The 23,412-nt window shown below is 35.6% G+C and overlaps 1 protein-coding gene across 25 annotated transcripts in view; it reads left to right on the top strand.

Annotated features, from left to right (window-relative positions):
* The window catches only part of MIPOL1 (mirror-image polydactyly 1), a 193,616-nt gene that overhangs the window by 17,104 nt on the left and 153,100 nt on the right, over positions 1 to 23,412 (top strand). For 20 of the 25 annotated variants that reach the window (XM_065064027.1, XM_065064026.1, XM_065064023.1 and 17 more), the window contains 2 exons: positions 15,404 to 15,538; positions 16,782 to 16,861. In XM_065064027.1, coding sequence (XP_064920099.1) covers positions 15,534 to 15,538; positions 16,782 to 16,861 — 85 coding nt within the window. In that variant the 5' untranslated portion in view covers positions 15,404 to 15,533. Of the gene's footprint in view, positions 1 to 479; positions 3,109 to 3,142; positions 5,752 to 15,403; positions 15,539 to 16,781; positions 16,862 to 23,412 lie in introns of those variants that run through there. The other 5 variants (XM_065064016.1, XM_065064019.1, XM_065064015.1 and 2 more) reach the window with 4 other exon arrangements.

Raw genomic sequence — 23,412 nt, 5'->3', positions numbered from 1 at the left:
GACTGGATGTAAATTAATCACAGAAGTACAGCATCAGCATGGATTAATTATGCAAGTAACCAAAGTGGCTATTTCATTATTTTGTTGAAATTGTAAGAGTTTGAGAAGATCTTTTGTTTTAATAGATTAGCCAGAATTCATTGGAAAAAGTCTTAGTATGTTTAAGGTAATGGAAAAAAAATTGCTTTCAGTACATCCTACAGAGATCCTGTTTAAAACAGATGACAGTCTGTCACGTTCAGTAGCACATCAGTCATCAGATTTATTTTAATTCCTTAAGCTGAACATTTCATTCAAGCTTGTAGATTGTCTTGTCAAGCTACCAAAAGCCTCATAGCTTTTCTGTCAAGCATAGAGTTGTACCAGCAGTTCACAAATAAATGCTAAGCTGCAAAAATATTGTTTATTTTCTTTAACCTTTTATTCAGTTAACTACAGTGTTCTTTCTTGTTATTTTCTCCACGTGCGTTTATCACAAGGTATTCAAGGGACTCCTGAAACATGCCTCATCCTGACCACAGTCACTTCAGATCAAGGACCACTCATTTTGGGATGTGTTGGTTTTGCTTGTAGCAGCCTAGACCACCATGGTTATGACATTCCTCCTCTAATCACAAAGGCCCAGTGTGCAGCTTGGTTTACTGCAGACGTGAAGGAATCCCAGTGCCGGTGTCCATGCAGCACTGGTGTGGCCAGTCTGGCTTTGTGCACAGTGGCCACAGTTGTGGACTCGTGCTCGCCCTGTATGGGAAGGAGCCGTTTTGCCATCAGCCCTTATAGCTCTGCCGTTCTTCATATTTATTCATCAAATTCTCTTTGAGATTTTTTTTCATGCTTTACTGTATATGTTTATGTACAAGCAGCATGGCTGAACTGGGTTCCCTGCCTTTGTTGCACATATGCCACATTGAAGAAAATAAAATTCTCTTGTTGTTTTTTGTTTTGTTTTGGGTTTTTAATTTATTTTTTTTATTTCTCCCTGACTTTCTCTAATTCTAAGCCTTTCTTAAAAATTCCAAGCTTTCCTTAAAATAAAGTTTCTCTGTAAACTGTAGCCCTTACATACAAAGTATACTTGAGCCTGCACAGTAGCAAGTACTTGGTTTGAGACATAGTTGACTTTCTTTGAAGTCAATGTATATATGACTGAGGTAGTAAAACATTGGGGATACTTAGTTGAAGTGATGTTAATTAATTGTGCTAAGTAAATAAACTATTCGGTTGGTGCATTTGGATAATTTATATTTAAGCCCAAAAAATTGCATGGTAAAGTGATATTTCATGAACCACTGAAAGGCTCATGTTCAGCTTAGACTAATCTCTGTATTAAACTGCTAATGTTATGGCATTCAATATAAAATTGTCACTGCCCTTTAACAGGAAAAAGACTTTCTTGGTTATCTTTTTTAGCTATTTAAAAATATTTTTTAAAAAATTTAAGCTGTGTGTTAGTAATTTTCTAGAACCACCAACTTCAGAACTCTGCTTTCTGCTTCTAATTCTTCACAGTGATTACTTTTTTTTTGGTCATTTACATGCAGTGCTACATTTTCTCTTCTAAGCTGGTGGTTTTCTTTGTTACAAAATCCCGCTATTTTTTTATGCTGGTTTTTGGCCTGCTAAATGTTCAATATGTCCCTTTAGCAGTCTTATTCCTTGAACGGATATTCTGAAAGACACATTGTACATGTCTAAAAAGGAACTGTGGGGTTGAAGCCCTAGATAAAATTAAAGCCTGAGTATATAAAAAAAAAGATTTTTAAAATGTCAAGATAATGAAAAGTCAGAAAATAAATTATACCTATTATTAATTTTGAATTGTATTCAAACATAGAAGTATGTAACATAGACAAAAGCTGGTTACAGTGAGATAAAATTCAATTTTACACTAGGATAATTGTTTTATGTATTTTACATTTATTTATAAGATCAGATAAAGGCTTGGAATTCTCAATATAAATCACAGTATGGTCCTAATGAATGCCAAGGTCAGTAAATGGAAATCCCTTCACTTGCAAAACACATAACTATTGTGGAAAATAGTAAGTGAATAAAATGAAACTGATTAGCACCATCTTTCCTACTATTAATTCTTTACTTGCATTATAATTTTAGCGCTTTGAGTATTTTTGGTTTTCAAAGTAGTGAGCAGGTATTAATGCTCTCAGTGTCCTCCTACCTGTAGCCAAATTAACATGTCTTTGTTAAGAAGAGATTAATGCAAAGCTTGCTTGAGGTCTGTGGGTGGAAATGGAACTGGTGCTACAATAGCATTGAGAAATCAGATTGGCCCTGTTCAGATGGTAGTGCATGTGCTGGAGGTGTAGTTGATGGGATTCAAATGCTGTGTAGATGATGGAGCCCATGATTTAAGAATCCATTTCTGTAATAAATTGCTTCCTGTCAGGAGCATCTTCTATCTTGAAGGCTTATTTTATCCAGAATTGGATCTCTGGTATGTCTCTAAGAGAAAGAAATTTAAGTATTTATCAGATTTGGCAGGACAGTAAAATGGATTTCAGATCCTCACAGAGACCATACACTGTTGATTATTTTATGCTGTAAGGAGGTGGCTCAGGTACCTCAGCTGACCCTCTATGTCAGTCTGAACTAAAGAATGAGACAACCTCCAGGTAACCAAATTGCAAGACAAAATTTGAAACACATGTGTAGCTGACTGAAATGACTGCCACTCATTTTACCACAAATATTTAATAAATAAGCTGTAATGTTCACTGACAGGTTTCTCCATATGCAGGGTACTGGAGCTTTTGAGTCTTAGGGTGATAAGAAATACACTTCTTGACATGGCATCCACTTCACACAGAATGTTACGAGACCTGACAGGTATTTTGTCAAGTTGGATATTTTTTAGAAGTGTTGGCTTCCAAAACATGTCTTGATAGCTGCCCTTACTGCACAGAAACAGTGATTTCTCCATCTGTTGCTTTTTACAGACACCATGTTTTCTGGGCTTCTGTAAATGTACCTGTGTCACTGAGGCCAGCCACTGTTATCTGAGTTAGATTGTGTCAGAGAGTAGTGGTGGTGAGTAGTGACCCAACAGCCCTAGGGTGCTCATCTGGTGCCACTGAACAGCTCTTCTAGGTAAGCTCGGGGATTACAGATGTTGTTTGGTTTTCTTCAGAAGTTGTGGTTTGTTTGTAAGCTTGTAACTCATTCTACTTCAGCAAAGGAAGGGTTGCTGCAGCAGGGCCAGCATCTGATCTTTGGTTTCTCAGGTAGGCCACAAGGTAAAGTGTTTTGCATCCAAATGATTTAACAAATGTGAAGTTCTAGTATAACACTGGTTAAGCTTCTGCATAGGTAGTAGCCCAGCAGGTTTCATTTGCTGGGCTGGTGATCAGATCACTGAGGTCTGCTGCTCATGTGATCGGGCTTGCTTTCCAAGTAGCAGAGATCAATTAGACAGCAGAGGACAGAAATGGAAATGCAGCACCCTGTGAGAATAGGCTCACCTTTCCTTTTTTGATACAATGAGATTTCTTTCAGAATCATACTGAGGTCATTTCTGATGTGATACAACTGTGAAAGGGCAACGGTGGACCCAGTCCTCTAGTCCATTCATGGCACCTTGCCAGTACGAAAGCATGGAGCATCCAGGAAGGAATTCTTTGTCATAAATGTTATGGATTAGTGTGCAATGGATGTATCAAGACACTGTTACCCTGGGATGTATAGTCAACCAGTTAGTTTTCTGCACTGCAGTTGCATAAATACAGGGTGATATAAATATGCGTGGGAGCAAACTTCAGTTTCTTACTTTATGGACTCAGAATTTGATGGTAGAAAGCATGGACACAGTTGTGGGGTGTAACACTTATTCTCACATTGTACTGAAGGTGACTGCTGTGCAGGTGTACAAGGTAACTCTAATTAAAACCGTTTCCCCTTGAAATGTAATTTTGTTCCTCCTCTTCACTATCCAGTGGTAGACTAATATTTGTCTCCAGAATGTTTTTCCAGGATCTGAAGTGGAATTACAGTATCTGAAGGTTACTAAATATTAGGCAAAAATTAGAATTCTCTTCATAGTTTAAAAGTATCTTTCATATTTCAAAAACCCTCCGGGATGTAAAATTCTTTTGGCAAACATTCACTGCCTTGCACTTATGAGAAAAAACTTACTGAAAGTAGCATATGCTGCTATCATACTGAGGTTCCCCTCCAGTTGTATCTGCCCAGTAGGTTGTTTTCTACTTGGTGTAATATACACTTCCACATTTATCTTTAAACTTACCAAAAAACCTCAAAAAGAAAACCAAAAAACTTTGAGAACCCATTTAGTATTACATATTATACCTTCTTTTGTTGTTTTTTTTTCCCCAGTAATACAGCCATTCAGTCCATTAAAGAGATCATGGAAATTAAGAATTGTCTATCCATCTTTAGGTCTTAAAAATCTCACATGTAATATAAGCAACCCAGTGATGGACTTTTTTTTTTTTTTTTAATATAATCCTCTGTAATACAATTCTATGTAAAAATCTCACTGTTTACTAATACAGGAATGTGATACTGTAAATAAAAGTGACATTTTGTTCCAGTTGCCGTATAAATTAATTCAGACTGATGTTAAACCCCAGTTATGAAGAAGTTCATAGAAATTCTCTGTTATCCAAGATGTTTTGAAACAAAACTGTGTCTCATCTGATTGAAAAAAAATGTGATCAGAGCATGAGTTTGCTAGTTGTAGGGTCTCAGGACTTCTCAAATGTCTTGAGAAACAGGTTTTTAGGGAGGTGTCTATTAGTGGATGTCTGAGAGTAGGTGTGCTTTTTCAACCTGTCCTGAAAGAGCTGTTGAAACCCTTTTAAGTACTAAACTACCTTTTTCTTAGGTGTAGCTTTTTCAGCTTTTTCTTAACCTCAGTGAAGTTCCGAGTGATGACTAAATGGAACTCACTTAATTCTTTTCAGGCAGGAACAACATATTGTAGTAAGCTAAGTTATGGCAAAAAATGCAACCTTTCCATCATACCTCTTTTCCCAAGCCAGTCTGCTCAGCAGATGCACAATCCAGATGAAAAACTGAGTACGGTGAAATATTTCTTTCATATAACAGGAAAACGAAAGAGTCGTGAAAAAATTAAAAGAATATTAAAGACCACTTTGAAAGTCAAAGTTGTATAACTTTATCAGAGAAATTATGCCTTTTGTTACATTAAAGTCTGAACATGTTAAGATTTGCTTTTGACAGCAAGGACTCATGAAAGCACAACATTAAAACAACATTGCCTTCATTCATAATGTGTTTTAAGAAGTATTCCAGAAGACTTTCTCCCTTCTTTCCTCCCAGTTTGACTGTGAAATATGAAGCTTTTTAGGAGTTTTTCTAGTGCTATAATTAGGCACAGAAGCCATCCTAGCGCCTACCTAACTTTGTCAGATACTCCTTCAATGTGAAAGGGGAGGTAGAACTCTGGAGACTACAAGTCTTTCAGCTTCACAATATCCAGGAATGTCTTCGGAGTTGTTCTGAATATTTGAACTGTTGGCCTGATTTTCCGTTTTTTAATCTTGTGTTTTATCTATAATTCAGTAGCTATGACGTCTTGATTTCTTTTAATTTTTATTTTTTATTGATGCCAAGCAGTGCAATTTGTAATGCCCAGAACATCTGACAAACAAGCCTCAAACTGTTCAGCTCAATTATGTGCAAGAGAAAGTGGTCACCAAAATAAACTTGGGTTTCAGAAGTGCTAAAGAAGGATTTTGCCTCCTTCATATAGTAAGTGGATTTAGAGTTCCTTTGCTCTACCCAGGAATAACTGGTGTGGGGCCAAGATTCAGCTGCTGTCTCAGCTCTCTGTAATCTCACATAATTTCTTCTTTTCACCTCTGGTGTCAAGTGTTTTGGCAATAAAAACATTAATGTAGCTTGATGAATCAAGGAATAATGAATGCAGGATACCTGAATTTATCATAATGTTGCAAGAAAGACAAGAACATCCATCTGTTTGCTTTGCAAAAAACTGAAGAGAATAATCTTGTTGAAACTGACTAGATAATCCTAGGTCTTGAATTTTTCCAGGACTTTTTTTCCACTTGTCTGTGTGGAAATAATCTGTTTTTAAGGCTCAGAACCTCTAATAAGAATTTCTTCTCTCAGTTGTGTAACCTTCGACTTACATCAACCTCTTTGTAGTTTATGTTCTCGGAGGAATTCTTTAGTGCTTTTTTGCTGTAAATTACTTTTGTGTTTTTGGCTGAATGATGTACTTACCAAGAGTTTAAAATGACCTTTCTTCAAAACTCAGTAAAGAAATGTCTTTTTAAAAGTAAATCTGTCGAGCTTCTTTATTCCCTGTGTTGTATGTCGTTATAAATGATGACAAGATTGAGGAACGAGAATGATCTATTTATTCAAACATGTATTTCAAAGAAAAGCTGAACCATTTGGTTGGTTGAACAAGAAGAGAAATGACAGAGCTTTCATTATGGGTGATCTGGCAATTTGCCTGTGCTTAAAGTTGTCCTACACCTTTCTTTGGAAGACCTTTTTTATTTGAGTTTCCATTGTTTGTGCCTTCAACATTTTAGATGGAGATATTTTTTTTTCCACAGTAGGCATTTCCTTCCTGCTAGGGGAAGGTTATCTTTTTTCGTAAGTTTCAACTGAGAGATATTGAATATTTTCCAAACTAGGGTTAAAGATATTGTTTCCATGATATAAACAAAATTACTGCAGCAGTTTGATTGGGAAGCTGGTATGTTTTGCATTTCTTTCTTAAAATTTGGCAGGGAGATCAATCAAGCCACTTCCAGAAATATATGTGATGATGTGACTGGTGATCTAAACTTCTTTAACTTTAGCTAATGCTTCTGTTGGTTGGTTGGTTGTGGTTTCTCTTCCCAGCTGCCTGACACTGTTTCAAAGTCAATGGCAACTCCTCTTTAATTGTGTACCTTCCTTTGCTAGTGCAATAAAAGGAAGCAGTGCAACAATTACATAGCACTCAATGTTTGCAGGTTTAGCCTCTTCAATTTTTAGCTTCCATTTAAATTCTGGATATTCTCAATGAACTTAATTTCACTGACTCATGTGTGGTTTTCACTGACTTCTGGCCCACCTCAGAATACCTGATTCCTCTCTGATGATCCAAGACCATTTCTGGATGTGTAACGTGCCATTTTAAGTTGTACTAGCCTTCAGGTTTCTCTTATATTGCAATACATTTGAGGGAAATATGTGGATTAAGTTGCTAAAAACACTAGCCTACTAGTCATACTGAAATAAGCAAGAGCTTAGAATCATAGAATCGTTTAGGTTGGAAAAGACCTTTAAGACCATAGAGTCCAACTGTTAACCTAATGCTGTCAAGTCCACCACTAAACCATGTTCCCAAGTGCCACACCTACAGGTCTCTTAAATACTTTCAGGGATGGTGACTCAACCACTTCCCTGGGCAGCCTGTTCCAATGCCTGACAACCCTTTCTGTGAATAATTTTTTCCTAATATCCAATCTAAACCTGCCCTGGTTCAATTTGAGGCCATTTCCTCTCATCCTCCTGTTTGCTACTTGGGAGAAGAGACCAACACCCTCCATGCTGCAGCCTCCTCTCAGGTAGTTGTAGTGAGTGATAAGGTCTGCCCTCAGCCTCCTTTTATCCAGGCTAAACAACCGTACTTCCCTCAGTCTCTCCTCATAAGACTTGTGCTCCAGACCCTTCACCAACTTTCTTGCCCATCTTTGGACACATGTCCTGAAGCATGGCATTCCTCTGTAACTCCCTCCACTTCTCACAAGTATGAAGTTACTACTGGTAGTCAATGAAGGTACTATGTACTAGATCTAGTTGCTAGATTTAAAAAGAAATCACAAGTTGAGGAGTTTGTTGAATCAAAGTGTCTGTTTATTGAATCAAAAAGTATGTCTGTGTTCACACCTGAGCAAAACTATATGTTCCAATGCTCTTAATACTGTGCCAGCACTGTTTAGGGAACAATTATGCTTTTAAAGGGTAGTTTTCTCTTCAGATAGTCATCTAAGAAAATGACAGTTTAGTTAATTCTCTTAAAAAGAACTAAACTGTCTGATCTGGAGTCAGTGTTTTACTTCTCTGCTCATTTTAGCTTGTGAAATTTCAGGTGATAGGATTCTCTTCAGCAGCTCAAGTGTACATTGTTGAATTTGAGTGGATAACTAATTTGGATTGGATCCAGTACACTGGGTATGTTGGTTTACGACAACAGTGAAGGTTCACTTGTGTTTTCATGCTATTCAGAACAGTCTGACAGATACATAACTGGCGCAGCTGTATTTCCCTGTGAGAGATCGACGGGCCCCCCTCCGTCCCCATGCACAGGACTGGGTCTTGAAAGCTTGGCACGTTTCTGACAGGCCTCTACATGTTCAGTGCCCATGATAGTTCTTGGTCAGGCTCCAACATCCACACTGTTTGTTGCCCTTGTGCTTTTTATTTTTAGTGCGTTTGCTGTCAGGAAAAATGGTGCTATTGAAGATACTTGGAGAAATGTGAGCTGGCTGGATAAACTGAGTTTCTCTCCTTCATTGTGGTTTGTTGCCTCCTTTTCTTCACTAAGTCCTTGTACAATCTTCTTTCTGTGAAGGCAGGTGAACAATTAAATTTGAATACTTTTGGCAGGAAAAGTTTAATTTCTGCTTAATGTTGTGGCTTACACTAGTGACTTGTTAATCTAGCACTAAGTTACTGCTTCTTATTTTTATGGGCACATAATGTTCTGTGACTTTATTTTTACTTTTTTGTTAGAATCCAGTTTAGATTTGTGGTAAAATAAATTACGATTTGGGATTTGTGGATTTCAATATGAATATGCTGTCTAATGAATTTTGCAAACATAAGCACTGTAGGCTGAAATGTTTCTTGAGTCATTTCCATAATTAGCTTTGGAGCTTTTTAGTCACAGGGACTTTTTCTTAAGTTTGGGGGTGGGCATTTTGTGGAGCTTGAGGAAAATGCTTTCAGAAAGGTAGGTGAAATATCTGTACCAGCAGTCCAGTTCTGGATGGTGTGCAAACCAGTACTCTATGTTTAGCCTAATGCCACATCATCCAGTCATGTAGCAAACTGGAAAAAATGGGATCTCAAGACAAGTAGTGTTCAAAGCACTGCGCTGATGCTGCTGTTGCACTGTTTCCTCCCTGTCAGCATTCTGTCTGTCTGCCATCTGGGTCATCTTTGGCTGGGCCTCACTGCTGGTTTGTTTTTGGTTTTTTCCCCGCTGTACTATCCTACCCTGTAAAGCAAAAAGCAACCCAGAATTTGGTGTATTGTAAGAATACTAGTTCTGGTGGTTTTGTTTTATTGCAATCCTTAAAATAATAAAATAGGTAGGCAGGAAGTGACCTGTGAATATCACCCAGTTCACACTTCTGCTCTGAGCGGCGTCATCTCCAAAGTTAGGTCAGGTTGCTACATCCAGATGAGTTTTGCACATCTCTAGCAATGGGGATTCTGCAACCTCTCTGAGCAACTTGTTCCAGTCTTTGACCTTCCTCACTGTTGAAAATCTCCTACCCATAAGTCTCAGAGTTTTCTGTGTTATAACCCATCTCCAAGAGAAGAATCTGTCTCTGTCTTCTCCATGTTTAATCACATGGCAGCTAAAAACCAATAAAATCCCCCTTTAGCCTTCTCTCCTTAAAACTGACTAACACAACTCACTCCTCAAAAGTCACATGCTGTAGATTCCTAAGAATCTTGATGACTCTCTGCTGGACTTGCTTCAGGATATCCATGAGAGGGTCAGACTGCATACAGCACTTCATATGTTGTCTCACAAGTGCCAGATAAAGGGGATTAATCACTTCCCTTTGTCTGCTGGTTATGATCCTGTGAACAGAGCATAACATGCTTGTAGCCCTCACCACCATGAGCATATAGGGTGGCTTCTACTAAAATATTCTAATAAGTATTCTTTTGGCTCCAGATAAGACAACAGTTAGTTTAAATATATGTAAATACCCTTGTGCCTAAAGGCTATGGAAATCACAGTCTAGTTGTAAACTGTTTAGAAATGGAGATCTGGCTGCCAATGCAATATGTAATAATTGAGTTGTAAAACCAACTGTTTACAATGAAGCTGAAGGTTGGCTAAATTAATTGGCTGTTCCACACTTGACCAAAACATATCATAGTTTAATTATTAGAGTGAAAATAATGTTAATGGAGGTGTCACAGAAGAAAGCTGTTTCATAGAATGCACAACAAGATGAGAAAAGCTGGGAAAAAAAGGAGACACAGTCTTTGACAAGATCCTCTGCAGTTTTCTTTACATTTCAAAGATGTGGTGGGTGGGGAGAGAAGGAAAAGGCATGTATTGTCAAAGAGAAGACAAAACTATGGAAAAGAGGAAAAAAAGGAGGACAAAGGACAGTTAAACTGGAAAAGAGGAGCAGACTGAAGATTGTTTAATAAATAAAATACAAACAAAGATTGTTATTTTGCTTGTTAATGGGGAAGAGAGTATAACAGAGGGGAGAAGAGATGGGGGGCTGTTAGTGATCTACTATGCACATAAAACGCTTCCTGGTGTGTGCAGAGAGAGAATTGAGCCTTGAAGACACTGAACTAGTAGTAGAAATTAGGGAGAAAAAAAAAAAGAGGAAAGTATGTTTCCTATATCCAATTAAATTTGATTCAGGAATACATGTAACCTATTGTAAACCAGCTGAAGGTGCATTTTTATGCCTTCTCACTTGTCTTTATCAAAAGCATGACATAGAGAATGAGCGCTCTTTGACTTAATGTGTGCCATCATTAAAAGCATCAGTTACAAATTCTTTAATGAGAATGTGAAGAAGCTGCTGAAGGAACGGAGTAAAAATACCTGAGCCCTGGTTGTCTGTATTTTCTGCTTTATGCAGGTTAGTTGGAACCCATGGCAAATGTCTCTTCTCTGGCCAAAAATCAATAGGGAAGAAAAGCCAGGGATTATTACATGACTCTGCCTTCTTGGAAAATGTTTTTACAAAGATTCCAGATAATGCAATTACTTCTATAAACCAAAATCTTGAAGTCATCGTAGCAGTGCTAGAGTTTTAAGTTTGAAGTACTACACATGCTACATTCATCCACTTATGGGGTTAATCCACTTGCCTATGTTTTCTGTTCTTTTATAAATAAACTGAATATTTTGCATGAACTATTTGTATTTAAAAGCATATAAAAGTAATATACTATAATAAAATAAGTAACTCTGTAATCAAATATCAAAGTATGTTTCATTTCACAGCTTTCAGGTATCTAACAGATGACTGTTATTCCACCTTTGACAAATATTTGAAGGGGCTATTTCAGTTATCATTTGACTAGTATTTTTATAACTGCCCAAAACTAATTTTAACTTATTTTGGGATGTCTTAGATTTCTGATTTGTCATAACGTTTCTTAAGGTAGTGAGGATATGTGACGATTTTGTGGAGAAGTGTATCATTGCATCAAAACTTGGCATCCGCCTGGGTTAAGAAAAAGGGTCTGTTCCCCAGGGAAATGTTTCTAGAAGGTAACTGGTTTTTCCATAGTGTATCCTCCTAAATTGAGTTGTTTAGTTCAGCTTGGCCTGAGACAAAATGTGTCAGGATATTTTAGGAGATCTTGGTAATCTAAGTAATCTTATGAAAATAATAGTAAAATTTGTTCTTTTTTCCCCTGTACATAAAGCATATGGTGTTCCCTTCCGTACATAGAGTTCTGCCTCTGAACTGTCAGTGGCAACTGTCAACTTCATCACTAAGGGGACAAAGACTGGCTTGGTGCCATTCCATGGAGTAGTGGGAACTGGTGTCTTGTTCCAGCAGAGGCAGAGCAGGTGGGGTAGCCCTTCTTGTGGAAACTCCCCCCCCCAGAAGCTGAGGACTTTTTCTGAAGAATGAGTGAATTTGGTCAAGGCTGTGATTCAATAACTGTCTTCAAAACCTGTAAAAGCAAAACCAAGAAACAGAGGTTTGCAGTCATCGGGGCTCCACGTGGAAGGGTCTCAGTAGCCTTTTGGGTCCTGGGGAGGGGGTGTCAGTAACTGAACTCCAGCTTAGAAGATGGTCTTCCCGATCTCTGGGCAGGGAAAACACTGGCAGCTACAACAGACTGTCACTGACCTAATTAATCTGTTGTTGAGGGGTGCTCCCTTGTGTAGCATATATTCTAGAGAGACTCCAGAGGTTTTTTTCCTCTGAAAATGGAAATACTGCCACAGCTGTAATAAAAGCTGTTCAGAAGTGCACAAGTGAAGCACTGTATTCTCCCTACCTTGCAGATGTATGCTATTTTTATATGCATCTTGTTTTTATTTTATTCCTATTAAGTGTTTGTGTTGATGAGCTATTGGAACCAGGACTGGAATGCCATCATTTGAATAAGTATTATTTTGTTTTGATTTTTTTTTTTTCTCCTGAGATCCATTCATATTTCAAGGTACTGAAAGGCAGAATACTTTGATGGCCATCTTTGCAGAGTATATCCCTGAATGAATGAGGAAGCAGTAATTTTAGTTAGCACTGTATATTAAAAAAAGCAGTGCAGTGAGCTTGGTCTTCCATTTTTATCTGTCATAGGTGTAAATAATTCAAAGATAAACATGGGAAGAAGTTGGCAGTTTGAAACTGACTGTGTGAGTCTCATTGGGTAATGTTAAAATTGCTTGTGTGCTTCAATTTGACATTCTTTAGATAAAGGTGTTTTTTGCTGAAGTATAAATGGATTAAAAGTTAATGGTGTTTTTCACTAGGCACCTAGGCTAAACTAGGATGTTCATGTATTTAATGTGTATTATGTAATTAAGCATCCACTGATTTCTTTCTCTTTGGGAAATACTCCTGCAAATCAACACTTCATATATGAAAAGTTAAGATCATATCATCTGTTGTTTAAAGTAAGGATAAGGACAGACATTATTATTCTGTTATAATAGATTCTTAATCCTTTGTTCTGTGAAGTGTTGATGTTTTCATTAGAGTTAAAATATGTTGCATGTTTACAGAAAGCCTGAAATCTCAATATGTGGTCCTATCAATTTTAATTATTTGAATCATTAGAACATCTAATTTTTTGCTTAAGGGTACACGAATGTACCATTGAATCTGTTTTTTAAGGTTTTTTCCAGTTTAATGTCTGAATCCAAATTCATAAAGAGTTGGAAAAATGAGATGTCTGAGCTATAGGATTCACAGGGATTTTATATGAAGCCTATTTAATCAGGATAACACTGTTATTAATATTCATAAAGTCAGCTGGAACACAAATGACAGACTATGGAGCCTAAAATTTTTTACTTGTGAATTTATTAAAAGCAGCTTAAAAAATTAATGGAATTTAAGTAAAGTTGACGAAAATGAAAATCTTATGTTAGCAGAAAAAAAATCTTTATTAGAACTTTCTCTAAGACCATCTTCTATTGATATCTTTGACAGATTTCATTGGTACTTAAAGAAGAAAGATGCATGAATGGTCATTTAAAAGGATTTAAACACATTGGCACATTAATTTTTACATGAATAATAAGTAGTTTCCAAAAGCAATTAACTTACAGTGTACAAGATTTGAATAGAAAAATAGGACTGTGACATCAAAGGGCAAAGCAAATGTGCTGTACATTTTAAACTTTTAATGATATGACTTCTTAAAATAATTCATTTCATTTTCACAATAGCTAAAGTAACAGTGAAAGTATTGGTGTACAGCCCAGGTTTGTTTTGAAATACACTGAGATCTGGAAAAAAGAAATATTTTGATGCCAAAGTGCTATTGGTAAAGAACAGTGTCAGGCTTTTACAGTGATCAGGTGCTTTTGAATTGAGCTTTCTTACAGTCAATTGCCGTGTGTAGAAAACAATCATATACTGACCACAGTATATGATTTTTCTCCCATGCTGCTATATGCAGCACTGGGAAAGATTTGTTATTTCTGTACTGCGCCAAATGGGTAGATCTGGGATTTCTTTCCTTAGTAGGAAGATACTGGTTAATTTATATTCATATGTGTAGATAGTTGTATACTTAAATATTTAGAGTGACTTTTATGTGACTGTTACATATTCAATTGTAAGGACTTTATTTTTTTATTTTATTTTTTATTTTCCTTTTTATGCATAATGTTCAAGTACTAGTCTTAGCACTAACTCAGGTTGAATAAATAGGTAGTGAATAAGGAAGTTAGTATTTAAAATTAACTCCAGATTTTGAGTTACAGTTTCATTTTGCATTTTCACTTCTATATCAGTCCACCATTATACTCTCTTTTAATCTTCAGCTTTAATATCTTTCAATTGTTAGACAGAGTGATTAGATTGTCTTCAAGCGAAAAGTAAAGCTTTAATTGTGTTTAATTTTTCGGATTATTTGCCCTGGGAAAATCTTTGTGGTCAGCTTCTGATTGTTGTTGATGTGGCAAAGTTTAACACCGTCTGAATAATGATGGTTCAATAAGTTTTGGCTCTAAAAATACTTATGTTTGAAGTGTCTACTGTAAAGGCACATCTTGAATTATATGTAAAAGTTGTGCGTAAATTAGATACATGTTGCAGCATTTGTGTTTAGGACAACCAATTTACATAAATAATGTATGGAATATTTTGTTGTTCTATTTACTAACATTTCTATCTCCGGTTATAGGGAAAGTATACTGCCAACCTAGGGAGCCTGAAAAGGTCTTTCTGTTTGACTTGATTGATAGTTTGCCTTAATTTGCTATCAACAATATTTTTATTTTCTGTATGTGCAAACTAGAAAATTCCTATTAATTAGCAGAATATATTTCACCTATGAAGACAAAGTCTGTAAAATGGGCCTCGTCTCCAATTATTCCCGTGTTATAGTCTATTATTTCCAGCAGAGGGCAGCATTTTCCTACATCAGGTACATAAAGGCTCATGCCCTGCTTAGACTGTCAATGTTTCTTGTAATTACTCCCAGTATATTTGTTGCTTGCTTATGAATTAACTTGCATTTATGGAACTAAATCATTCCAATCATTTAATTACACCTGAGGAGCTGAACTATAATTGCTTGCTTCCAACTAGGATCTGATATGGCTTGAGCAGTATTAATTTGGTGTTTACTTTTCTGAGTGCTAAAAGCATTAAAATGATTGTGCAATGGGATTACATTTTACTAATTGCTGGCATTCATTAGCTGGGTAAATGGCGAGGAAGAATGACTGTATATTGTGGAGGGATAAAATTATGGTTTTAAATAGTATATTACTAGGCACATTAAGGCCCTAAAACATGTTTTAAAATACTCCAGAGGTTATTAAATACCGTATTTTCTTCATGTCTTGCTATATGACTATCTTATTAAAATACTGCAATTATTATGAACCTTTTTGTGCAATATGTAGGGAAATGGCTTCATTGACAGAAACCTATTTCTTGATATTAATAACCTTCTATATTTTCAGCTAATCCAAAAGTAAATGAGGAACATAGGAAAAGATTGCCAACTCCAAATCAACATAGTTACACAGAATTGAAAGAGAAGCATACAGCTTCATTTGAAAGGCTCCTGTAAGGAACTCAGTGTTCTGCGATATGAGGTGAAGTTGTTATTTTTTGTTAAGACCTAAGCACATCAAATCATACTTTTTTTTTTTTAATCATGCACAGTTATAGTTAACAACAAATATGAGCTAAATATTTGTTTCTTAAACACTTAATGTAAATGCGAGTGTTGAATCTTAAGTGATTGCAGATTTATTTTACCTTTTTATAATCTAAAATATAAAAATGAAAACACCTACTTTTTGGTACTTCTGCTGTTTTATTAGTTAGAACATATGTCTTGGTATAATATGCTTGAATTTTAAAATGTGTACTTAATTATTTTTTGAGATCTTGCATTTATCAGCACAATGACAATTCTCTAGGTGTTTTCATGATCCAGCCACTGCCTCTTCAAGGTATATATATATTTTTTTTTTTAGTAAAAGTAGAAAAAAATATAGCAGGGGAAACATACAAAATAAACACAACTATGTAATTTATGAAAAATTGTTCATTCGTATAATGCAAAGGTGCTTCAGTAAATAACAAAACTTGTGGTAAGACTACTATGGTAGCGAGATTACTGATGTAAATTTCCCTGAGATATAGAATGTTGTTGAATTTTTAACAGATAGAAGAACATATGTTTTAACACTCAAAATGTTGCCCGATAAGCATAATATTTTACTGTAGGTCTTATTTTTGAGTGTTGCAGGTTGTTTCTTTAAGATCTTTGATTATATGAAATAGTGCAACTGTACATTCTGAAGCAATACATGTGCAAATATTAGGAGGGGTTATTTAGCTGTTTAGAAAAAACTGCAAATTCAGAGTTGGAGTGGTCTTGGGCCACCTTACCTGTATTTTATCCAGATAAAGTGGGAGAAAGAATGTTGTAAAGTGAAGCACATACCACCATCTGTAATAATTACCAAAGTGAGCAATCTCTTCGCCTCTGGTGGGACGACTCAGTGTGATTTGGGCTGTGCTCAGTAGCGTGTACTTCCAAGATCAGACTCTAGAACAAGCAGACAAACTAATGAATTTTTCAAAGAAGGCATTACACATAACAGAAAGCTGAACCACACCATTGTAAAAATTAGATGCGTGAGGAAAAAATATTTTACTGAGAAGTCTAATTTAGCATTGACTATTAAAGCACACAGACTTTATTGGTCTGTTATAAATACTTTAAAATCATTTGTCTTGTAAATTTTCTGTTGAATGAAGGCAAAGTATAGGTGTGTTATAATATGTTGTTTCAAGTTTATTTATCTAGAGTTTGCTTTATTTTAGTTCTGAAAGCTTCAAGCAAAAACTGGACTCTGTGCCAGATCAAACAAGTTCAGAAGAACAAATGGAGAACTGGTCAAAAGGTAAGGACTTTTAAGATATTAATAAGGAACCTCAGGTGTTGTACTAGTGCTAGGCAGTGACTGGAATGTATTTGTTCTTGCCGATATTTGACTGACTTTGGAAGAAAAGAAAAAAGAAAGCCACAGAACCACATACTGCCTCTTAAAAGTATTTGAGGCAGTAGGAGAGCAGCTACAGGAATGTAAATCAGTGGCTTTTTTTATTTTTTTCTGTGTTATTAAAAATGTTTTTGTATAACTTTGAAAAGTCTTATTTAAATTCTTAGTCTGTCCATTGTATTACTTTCCAACTTTTTTTTTTTTTTTTTTTTTTTAATGGATTAACCACAAATCTGAAGTCTGTCTTAAAGTAAGTTCCTTGGCCATTCACTCCAGGCTAGAATGTGATGAAGTCATCTACTAGTAATAATGAGTTTCTTGTTAACAAATTACCTCAACTGAATATAGACAGTAAGGTAAGCTTGGAGGTAGAGGTGGCCTTGGTTAACTGGAACTTCCATGATTCATGGGGTTTTAATCTCCACCAGGGTGGAACGATCCTTTTGTATTTGGATAACCAAAATGTTGCTCTCAGATACATTCTTCTATGTAAAAACAAAACAAAACAAAAAAAAGGTGTTGAGTTTGATAGCACATCAGAGGACTGACTGGCTTTACAGAAGAGAATTGTTGGCAAGTGGCTAGATAATTATGTGCAGATTGAAGAAAGGGAATAATAATAATAATAATGTGCAGATTGAAGAAAGGGAAGGACACAGGAAGGAGACAATCAGTACGTCGTAAAAGGCTGGGAAAAAAAAAAAAAAAAAGAAGAATATGTATTTCAACATTGAAGATGCATCCTATGTCAGAGCCTAATAGTATCTTGTGGATTTCTTTCTTTGAATTTCATACTATGTATTCTTTCTCAAAAGAAAATAAATGTCAAGTTTCTCCTGAAGAGTCTGTTGTTTAGAAGAAAAAAGAAATAAGAAATACTCCATCTTGGAGTTGATGCATTTCTTACACATGTAAGGGAATTTCTATCTATATTCTTGTATAAAAATAAAGTAGTTGTAGACCCCTTTTAATTCGTGGAATTTTGGGCTGTTGCTGAGTGAAGTTAAAAATGTTTTTGAATCATATACTCGGAAAACAAAAATAGCCATGCTGCAATAACTTAGTGGAGAATTGTGTTCTGACAACTTATACTTTAAATGTATAATGGCTTAATCAGATTTAGTATTTTTAGACCTTTAGGGGTCAGCATACCCTAAGAATAGTTCAAAAGGTTAACTTTTCCAAAGTAAGCAAGTGAGTATCATAAACTGATTCTCTGGGAAATATTTTCTGTTTATTTGCAAGAGATGGTGTTATTCTGCTCACAGACACTTTAAAAACTAGATAGTTACTGAGTTTCATGTGTATTATTTTTCTGATGCATTAAGTTAATATTTTGTGCTGTTAGCTGTGTCCAGGCTAACACTTACGTACTTGTGTATCCCATAGAAGTTGTTTTATAGACAAAAGGAAAATTGATGCACTTTTTCTATATCAGTCATTAATAGATCACATAATTCTTTGAGACTTTAAGTTAAAAAACCAGATTATGAATAAATCTCATATCCTCACACTGGTTTGGATGAGGAATTTTTTTCCTATAATTTTATTTGGGTATTAACAATTAAATTACATTTGCTTATCATAAAGATAATAGATAAATTACAGCAACATAATGTTCAATATGTACTCTTGGTAGAAATTTCGGTGCTTATTCTCATTGAACTACTAAATCAAAGCAACTTTTAATCTTCCGTTTAAATGTGTGTGTTGAAGTGTGTACGATTTTACGTTCTGCTTGATTTGTCATCTGTGGTATCTTTCCTTTTTGCAACTGTCTCTAGTTTTGCTGTCTCTAGTTGTTCCTTGCTTGTAACTTGGAAGTTTAAAAGCAGGTTTTAGAATAACTCTATAATTATTTATTCAAAGATTTTTTTAATAACATACTGAAATGTTGGAGATGAAATTATTCGTCAAAAACTGAAGACAGTAAAGCACATTTGAGATGGAATTCTGCTGACTAGATGAAAATTCAGTCGAGCAATGAGAATTTAAAATAAAACAAGGTCTTAGGTCCAGGGAAATGGTAGGTTTACTGCAGTTATGTGGAATAATATGAAACCTGTTAAAAGATGTTATAAAATAAAATACTTGAAAGAAAGGTAGTGTTTAAGAAAAGTGTATCTGAACTGTTTGATACTTTTAACTTTACAGGTTGTTTGGAATATATTATGTCTGTGTGGATTGAAGACATTTGTCTGTCTCTGTTCTGGTATATTAGGAAGAGTTAAAGAACAGTCTATCTCTAAGGCTTATTATTTTGGGGTTGTATCTAATTTAAATGTACTGTTTTAAAAGGAGGATTGTGACTTTTTTCATTTCTCTCTATGAATACTTGAGAGAATGTATCAGAAGCATTGGCAACAGGCCACTAAAAACTGTGTAATTCCCAAATGAAAAATATTCACGATCCAAGCTAGAAAGCCTAGGACTGTAGTCCATCATAAAAATAAACTTATATTGGCAAATAGGTGCATAACTTTGCATTCCATGGATGAGGTGGAGGGGAAGCACAGTGTGCCCAGGTGGAGTTGTTACTTTAGCAGGGTTTACATGCATGACAAAAACTGCGCAAACGTTAATACTATGAAAACACAAGATGGAACCTGAAATTGGGTGCTTTTCATACTTACATATACATTCAGGACTTGATATGTCAATTTTCCAAAAGAGTTAGCAGGATAAGAAAGTGGCGAGTGTGCAAATACTGGAGTTAAATTTATGTCTCATTTGACTCATGTCATGTACTGTGTTTGAGTGGGTACAGCTCTATACTTGTTCTGTATTATATAGTGTTTCACTATTGTAATGATTTTGCTTGTGTCATATTAATGAGCAACTATGATTTTTAAGGGCAGGGCAGAAATTAGGTGAAATCTTTGAATATCAAGTACTGTTTGGTCTGTTTTGACAATAAAATTTTAATTTTGCTGACTCCAAAGTGAAAAGCATTGTATAATTAGTATTTGGAATTTCCAAAACCAAGGAAATAGATTGGTTCTTTTTAATGACAAAGTGGTTTGCCTCCTTAAAAGGTGGTTATTATATTTTTCAAGCAGAGAAATAAATAAATGTTTCTAAACCACTACTTGAAGCACATACTGAAATGTAAGTCAATGAACTAATTTCACCTCCAAGAATTTGATGTCAACTCTTAGTTATGATCCATATAGACACTTTCACTGTAGCTTGTTATCCTTCAAAAGAATGTTTGTGTGGCTTGTAAAAATACTTTAAAATTGCATGTCTGGAAACTAGTTCAGAGGAGACTCTGGTTTTAAAGACATGTGATAATATAAATTGGAACAGAACTGCAGAATCAGCTTGTACAGGGAAATCTGAAAAGTTAGTGTTTTGTCTGTTGGTGAGCTGTTGTTTTCCAGTCTTGCTCTGTTCAGGAAAAATAGAAGAGGAAAACAGATATTCAAAAACAATGAACAAGTTATGTATATACAGCTGCTCAGACACATGTGCATGTGATAAGCTAATGAATAGAGAGTTGTCTTAATTGCAGGGTGTGTTTGTGCATGCATTGGTCTTGTATGAATTCATGATGCTTACTGTTATGAATCTGGCCATAGCCTTCCTTGTATTGTCATGGTAATGCCTTATATATGCCAGTGTATTGCTTACAAAAATATTTCTAATTCTTTTGCTGTGTAGCGAATAATATTCAGGAAATAAAATGAAAATATTTTTGCATTTATTTAGTCCCATTTATAAATTCCATTAATTGTCAGCCATCACGTTTGCATTCCTTGTAACTGAGGCAATGTACAGTCATTAAAGTTAATATTTTTAAGTTAATTTATGGGAATGCTTAAGTTAATGTTTTAATTAAGGTGAAGTAGAATGAATAATTTTTCTTGGTAACTTCCTAGAAATGAAACTCCTGTTCTTCCCTATGTATTTGTATTATTAAAAGTAGTAAGTTTTTCCAGTTCCATAATAATATTAGCATACTTTTTTGTTGATTTGGTTTTGTAGTAGTAATTACAAGGACTTTTTGCCTGAAATTACTATTGTGTGACTTTTACACACATGCACACACACAATGATGAAGGGGTCAAAAAAGCTTTTAGAGTAATGTGGTGTTGTAAAGATTTTTTTCATCTGACACTCTATTTGGATCAAAAAAAGAACTAACTGTAAAGGTGCCATTTCCCCTTTCTCCAGAATGCACCCATGATGACTGTAAACACTCTAAAGTCGACCTGAAGCCCTTCTTCCAAAGCTGTAGTAGAGGCAGAGTAAACCATACTTGCCATATTGAAGTGTGCTGCTGCTTTTACGTGCCTCAACAGGAGATACTGTGAGCCTGTTCTTCCTCTCCTTCCCTCTTTCAGCAATAAGGAATGCTGTTTACCTGGGAAAGAAAGAAGAGCTGGATATCGCCTGGGTGTGTGTGCAGAAGAATCTACGTGATATGTGGAGAGGCAGAGTCCTCTTCACATGTGTGGCTGAACTGATTAGCGTCTTCCATGTGTGCTGTGCTTTCAGCATTGAACTCACTGTGTGCTAGCTGGCAGAGATCCCTTTGGAAGGCGGCACGGGCAGTTGCAGGTTTCTCTGCATAGCATAAGAGGCAGATGATTATGCATGAGTCAAATGTAGGAAGAGTGGCTAGTAACTGCTGAGCAGCACTAAGTATGGAAGATGAAGAAAATATCTTGCATGGAGAAAGAGGGAATAGTATGCCATGACTTAGAAAATAAAAAGGATTTAAAGACAGCTGAAAAATTGTCAAATACTTTCTGGTCTTTCCTGTAAATATAATCACACTTTCATGTATATAAGTTCTCATGTCTCCTTTTTCCATCCAGTTTCTTTCCTTGTACGTTTTGAATGGTTAAATAGAGTGCATTTCTGGCCAGGCTGCATGCAGAAAGACTCCTCATCATGAAGCACAATTAAGTATCCAGTATCTTCCTGATTCATTGGAGTGTTGTGAATATGACTTTGTTAGACCCTTTAAAGTACATTGAAAATCTGTAGTGCCTTATCTGCACTGAGTACTGCAAGCACTAAAGATGGCGAGAATGCAAACCTTAAACTATTGCACTTTAGGTCACTTAAGTGTTTAAAGTATGAGCTCAGCTAACTTCAGAATGTCTTGAAATATGCTTCAAGGAGAGCACATTTACCACATTACCACAGTAATTTTATGTAGTGCTTCAGAAGGAGCTTTAGAAGGCCTACCACAAATGCAAGAAGAATTAGGTTATTTTCTGCTTTAGAAACCTTAATTGCTTCTATTTTAGTGACAACTAGAATGAAACTTAAGTTCAGAGCAAAAACATAACAAACAAAGAGGTTAAAAACATTTAAAAAAGGTTCTCCAGGGAGTGCATTGGAGACTCTTTATCTGAGAGTTCACCTGCATCTTTAGTAGCCCATTTACTTGGAGAAAATGGTGCATTGCCAAGGTGTCACACTGGTACTATATGCAAAGTGACCTTTCTTTTAAGTTAGATACTTAAAATTGCAATATTTTTCTTGACTTCTAAAGCTGTTGTTTTCTGGGATTTTGCTTAGAACTTTAATTCAGCAAAGCCTTAGTTGTTTGTTTGCAATAGGGGAGGTTGAGTACATTTGGATAAGAGAATTTTCACTATAATTAATGAGCATGAGGAAACATGACCCTGCCTAGATAAAAGAGAGTTCTGGATCATTAAGATTTAGATAATGGAAGGGGTTATATGTGAAAAGCAATTGTCTGGTATGAAAATAGCGAAAGAAAAATGGAATGAGAAGGTTTACTTTGTTTTCAGCTGGTTTAGAAAACATAAACACAGCATGCTTAGTAAAAGTCTAGCAGATACTATGTTTGGAAATTATGTAATAACTGCATATAGGCTGTAATGATATCCTGAAACCCTGTATTTAAACTAACCTGAATTACAATGAGAGATAAACAGAATATTTACCCATCCCTTATGAGCTGCTGCTGATATGTAAATTTATTCTTCTACTTTGCACAAATATACTTTTGAGCTACTGCTTAAACACTTCAAGGTCCTTAGCCAAACAGTTTTAATGATGCCTCCAATATTATGAAAGTGTGACATTTGATGAATGCCTTGTATAGTTGTGATATCGGGGAAAGTGTAAACAAAAAACGCACATCAAGTCATCGTGCAACACCTAGATAATTTATAATTTTACTGTTTATATCCATCTTGACATTTTTTATCTGCCAAAGGCAGGTTTCATTTGGAATCTTAATCTGAGATTTATTTGGTGGATCTGGAAATCATAGCTGGAGTTCCCACAGGAAATGGTCCATCTACCAACAGATTAAATGGCAGTCCTGCAGTTGTTAAGGGAGCTCTGCATTTAACACACATGCATACTCATTCAGTCAGCACTGTGGAGAAAAATTAAAGTAGTAACCCAGGTTTAGGAACAATGTAGCTAAAAAGTCCCATATTTGCTGAATGACAAAGGGTTAT

The sequence above is a fragment of the Columba livia genome, chromosome 5, assembly GCF_036013475.1.
Source record: "Columba livia isolate bColLiv1 breed racing homer chromosome 5, bColLiv1.pat.W.v2, whole genome shotgun sequence".
NCBI lineage: Eukaryota > Metazoa > Chordata > Aves > Columbiformes > Columbidae > Columba > Columba livia.
Note: the sequence above shows the minus strand (reverse complement) of the source record. Positions and strands in the feature narration are given on the sequence as shown.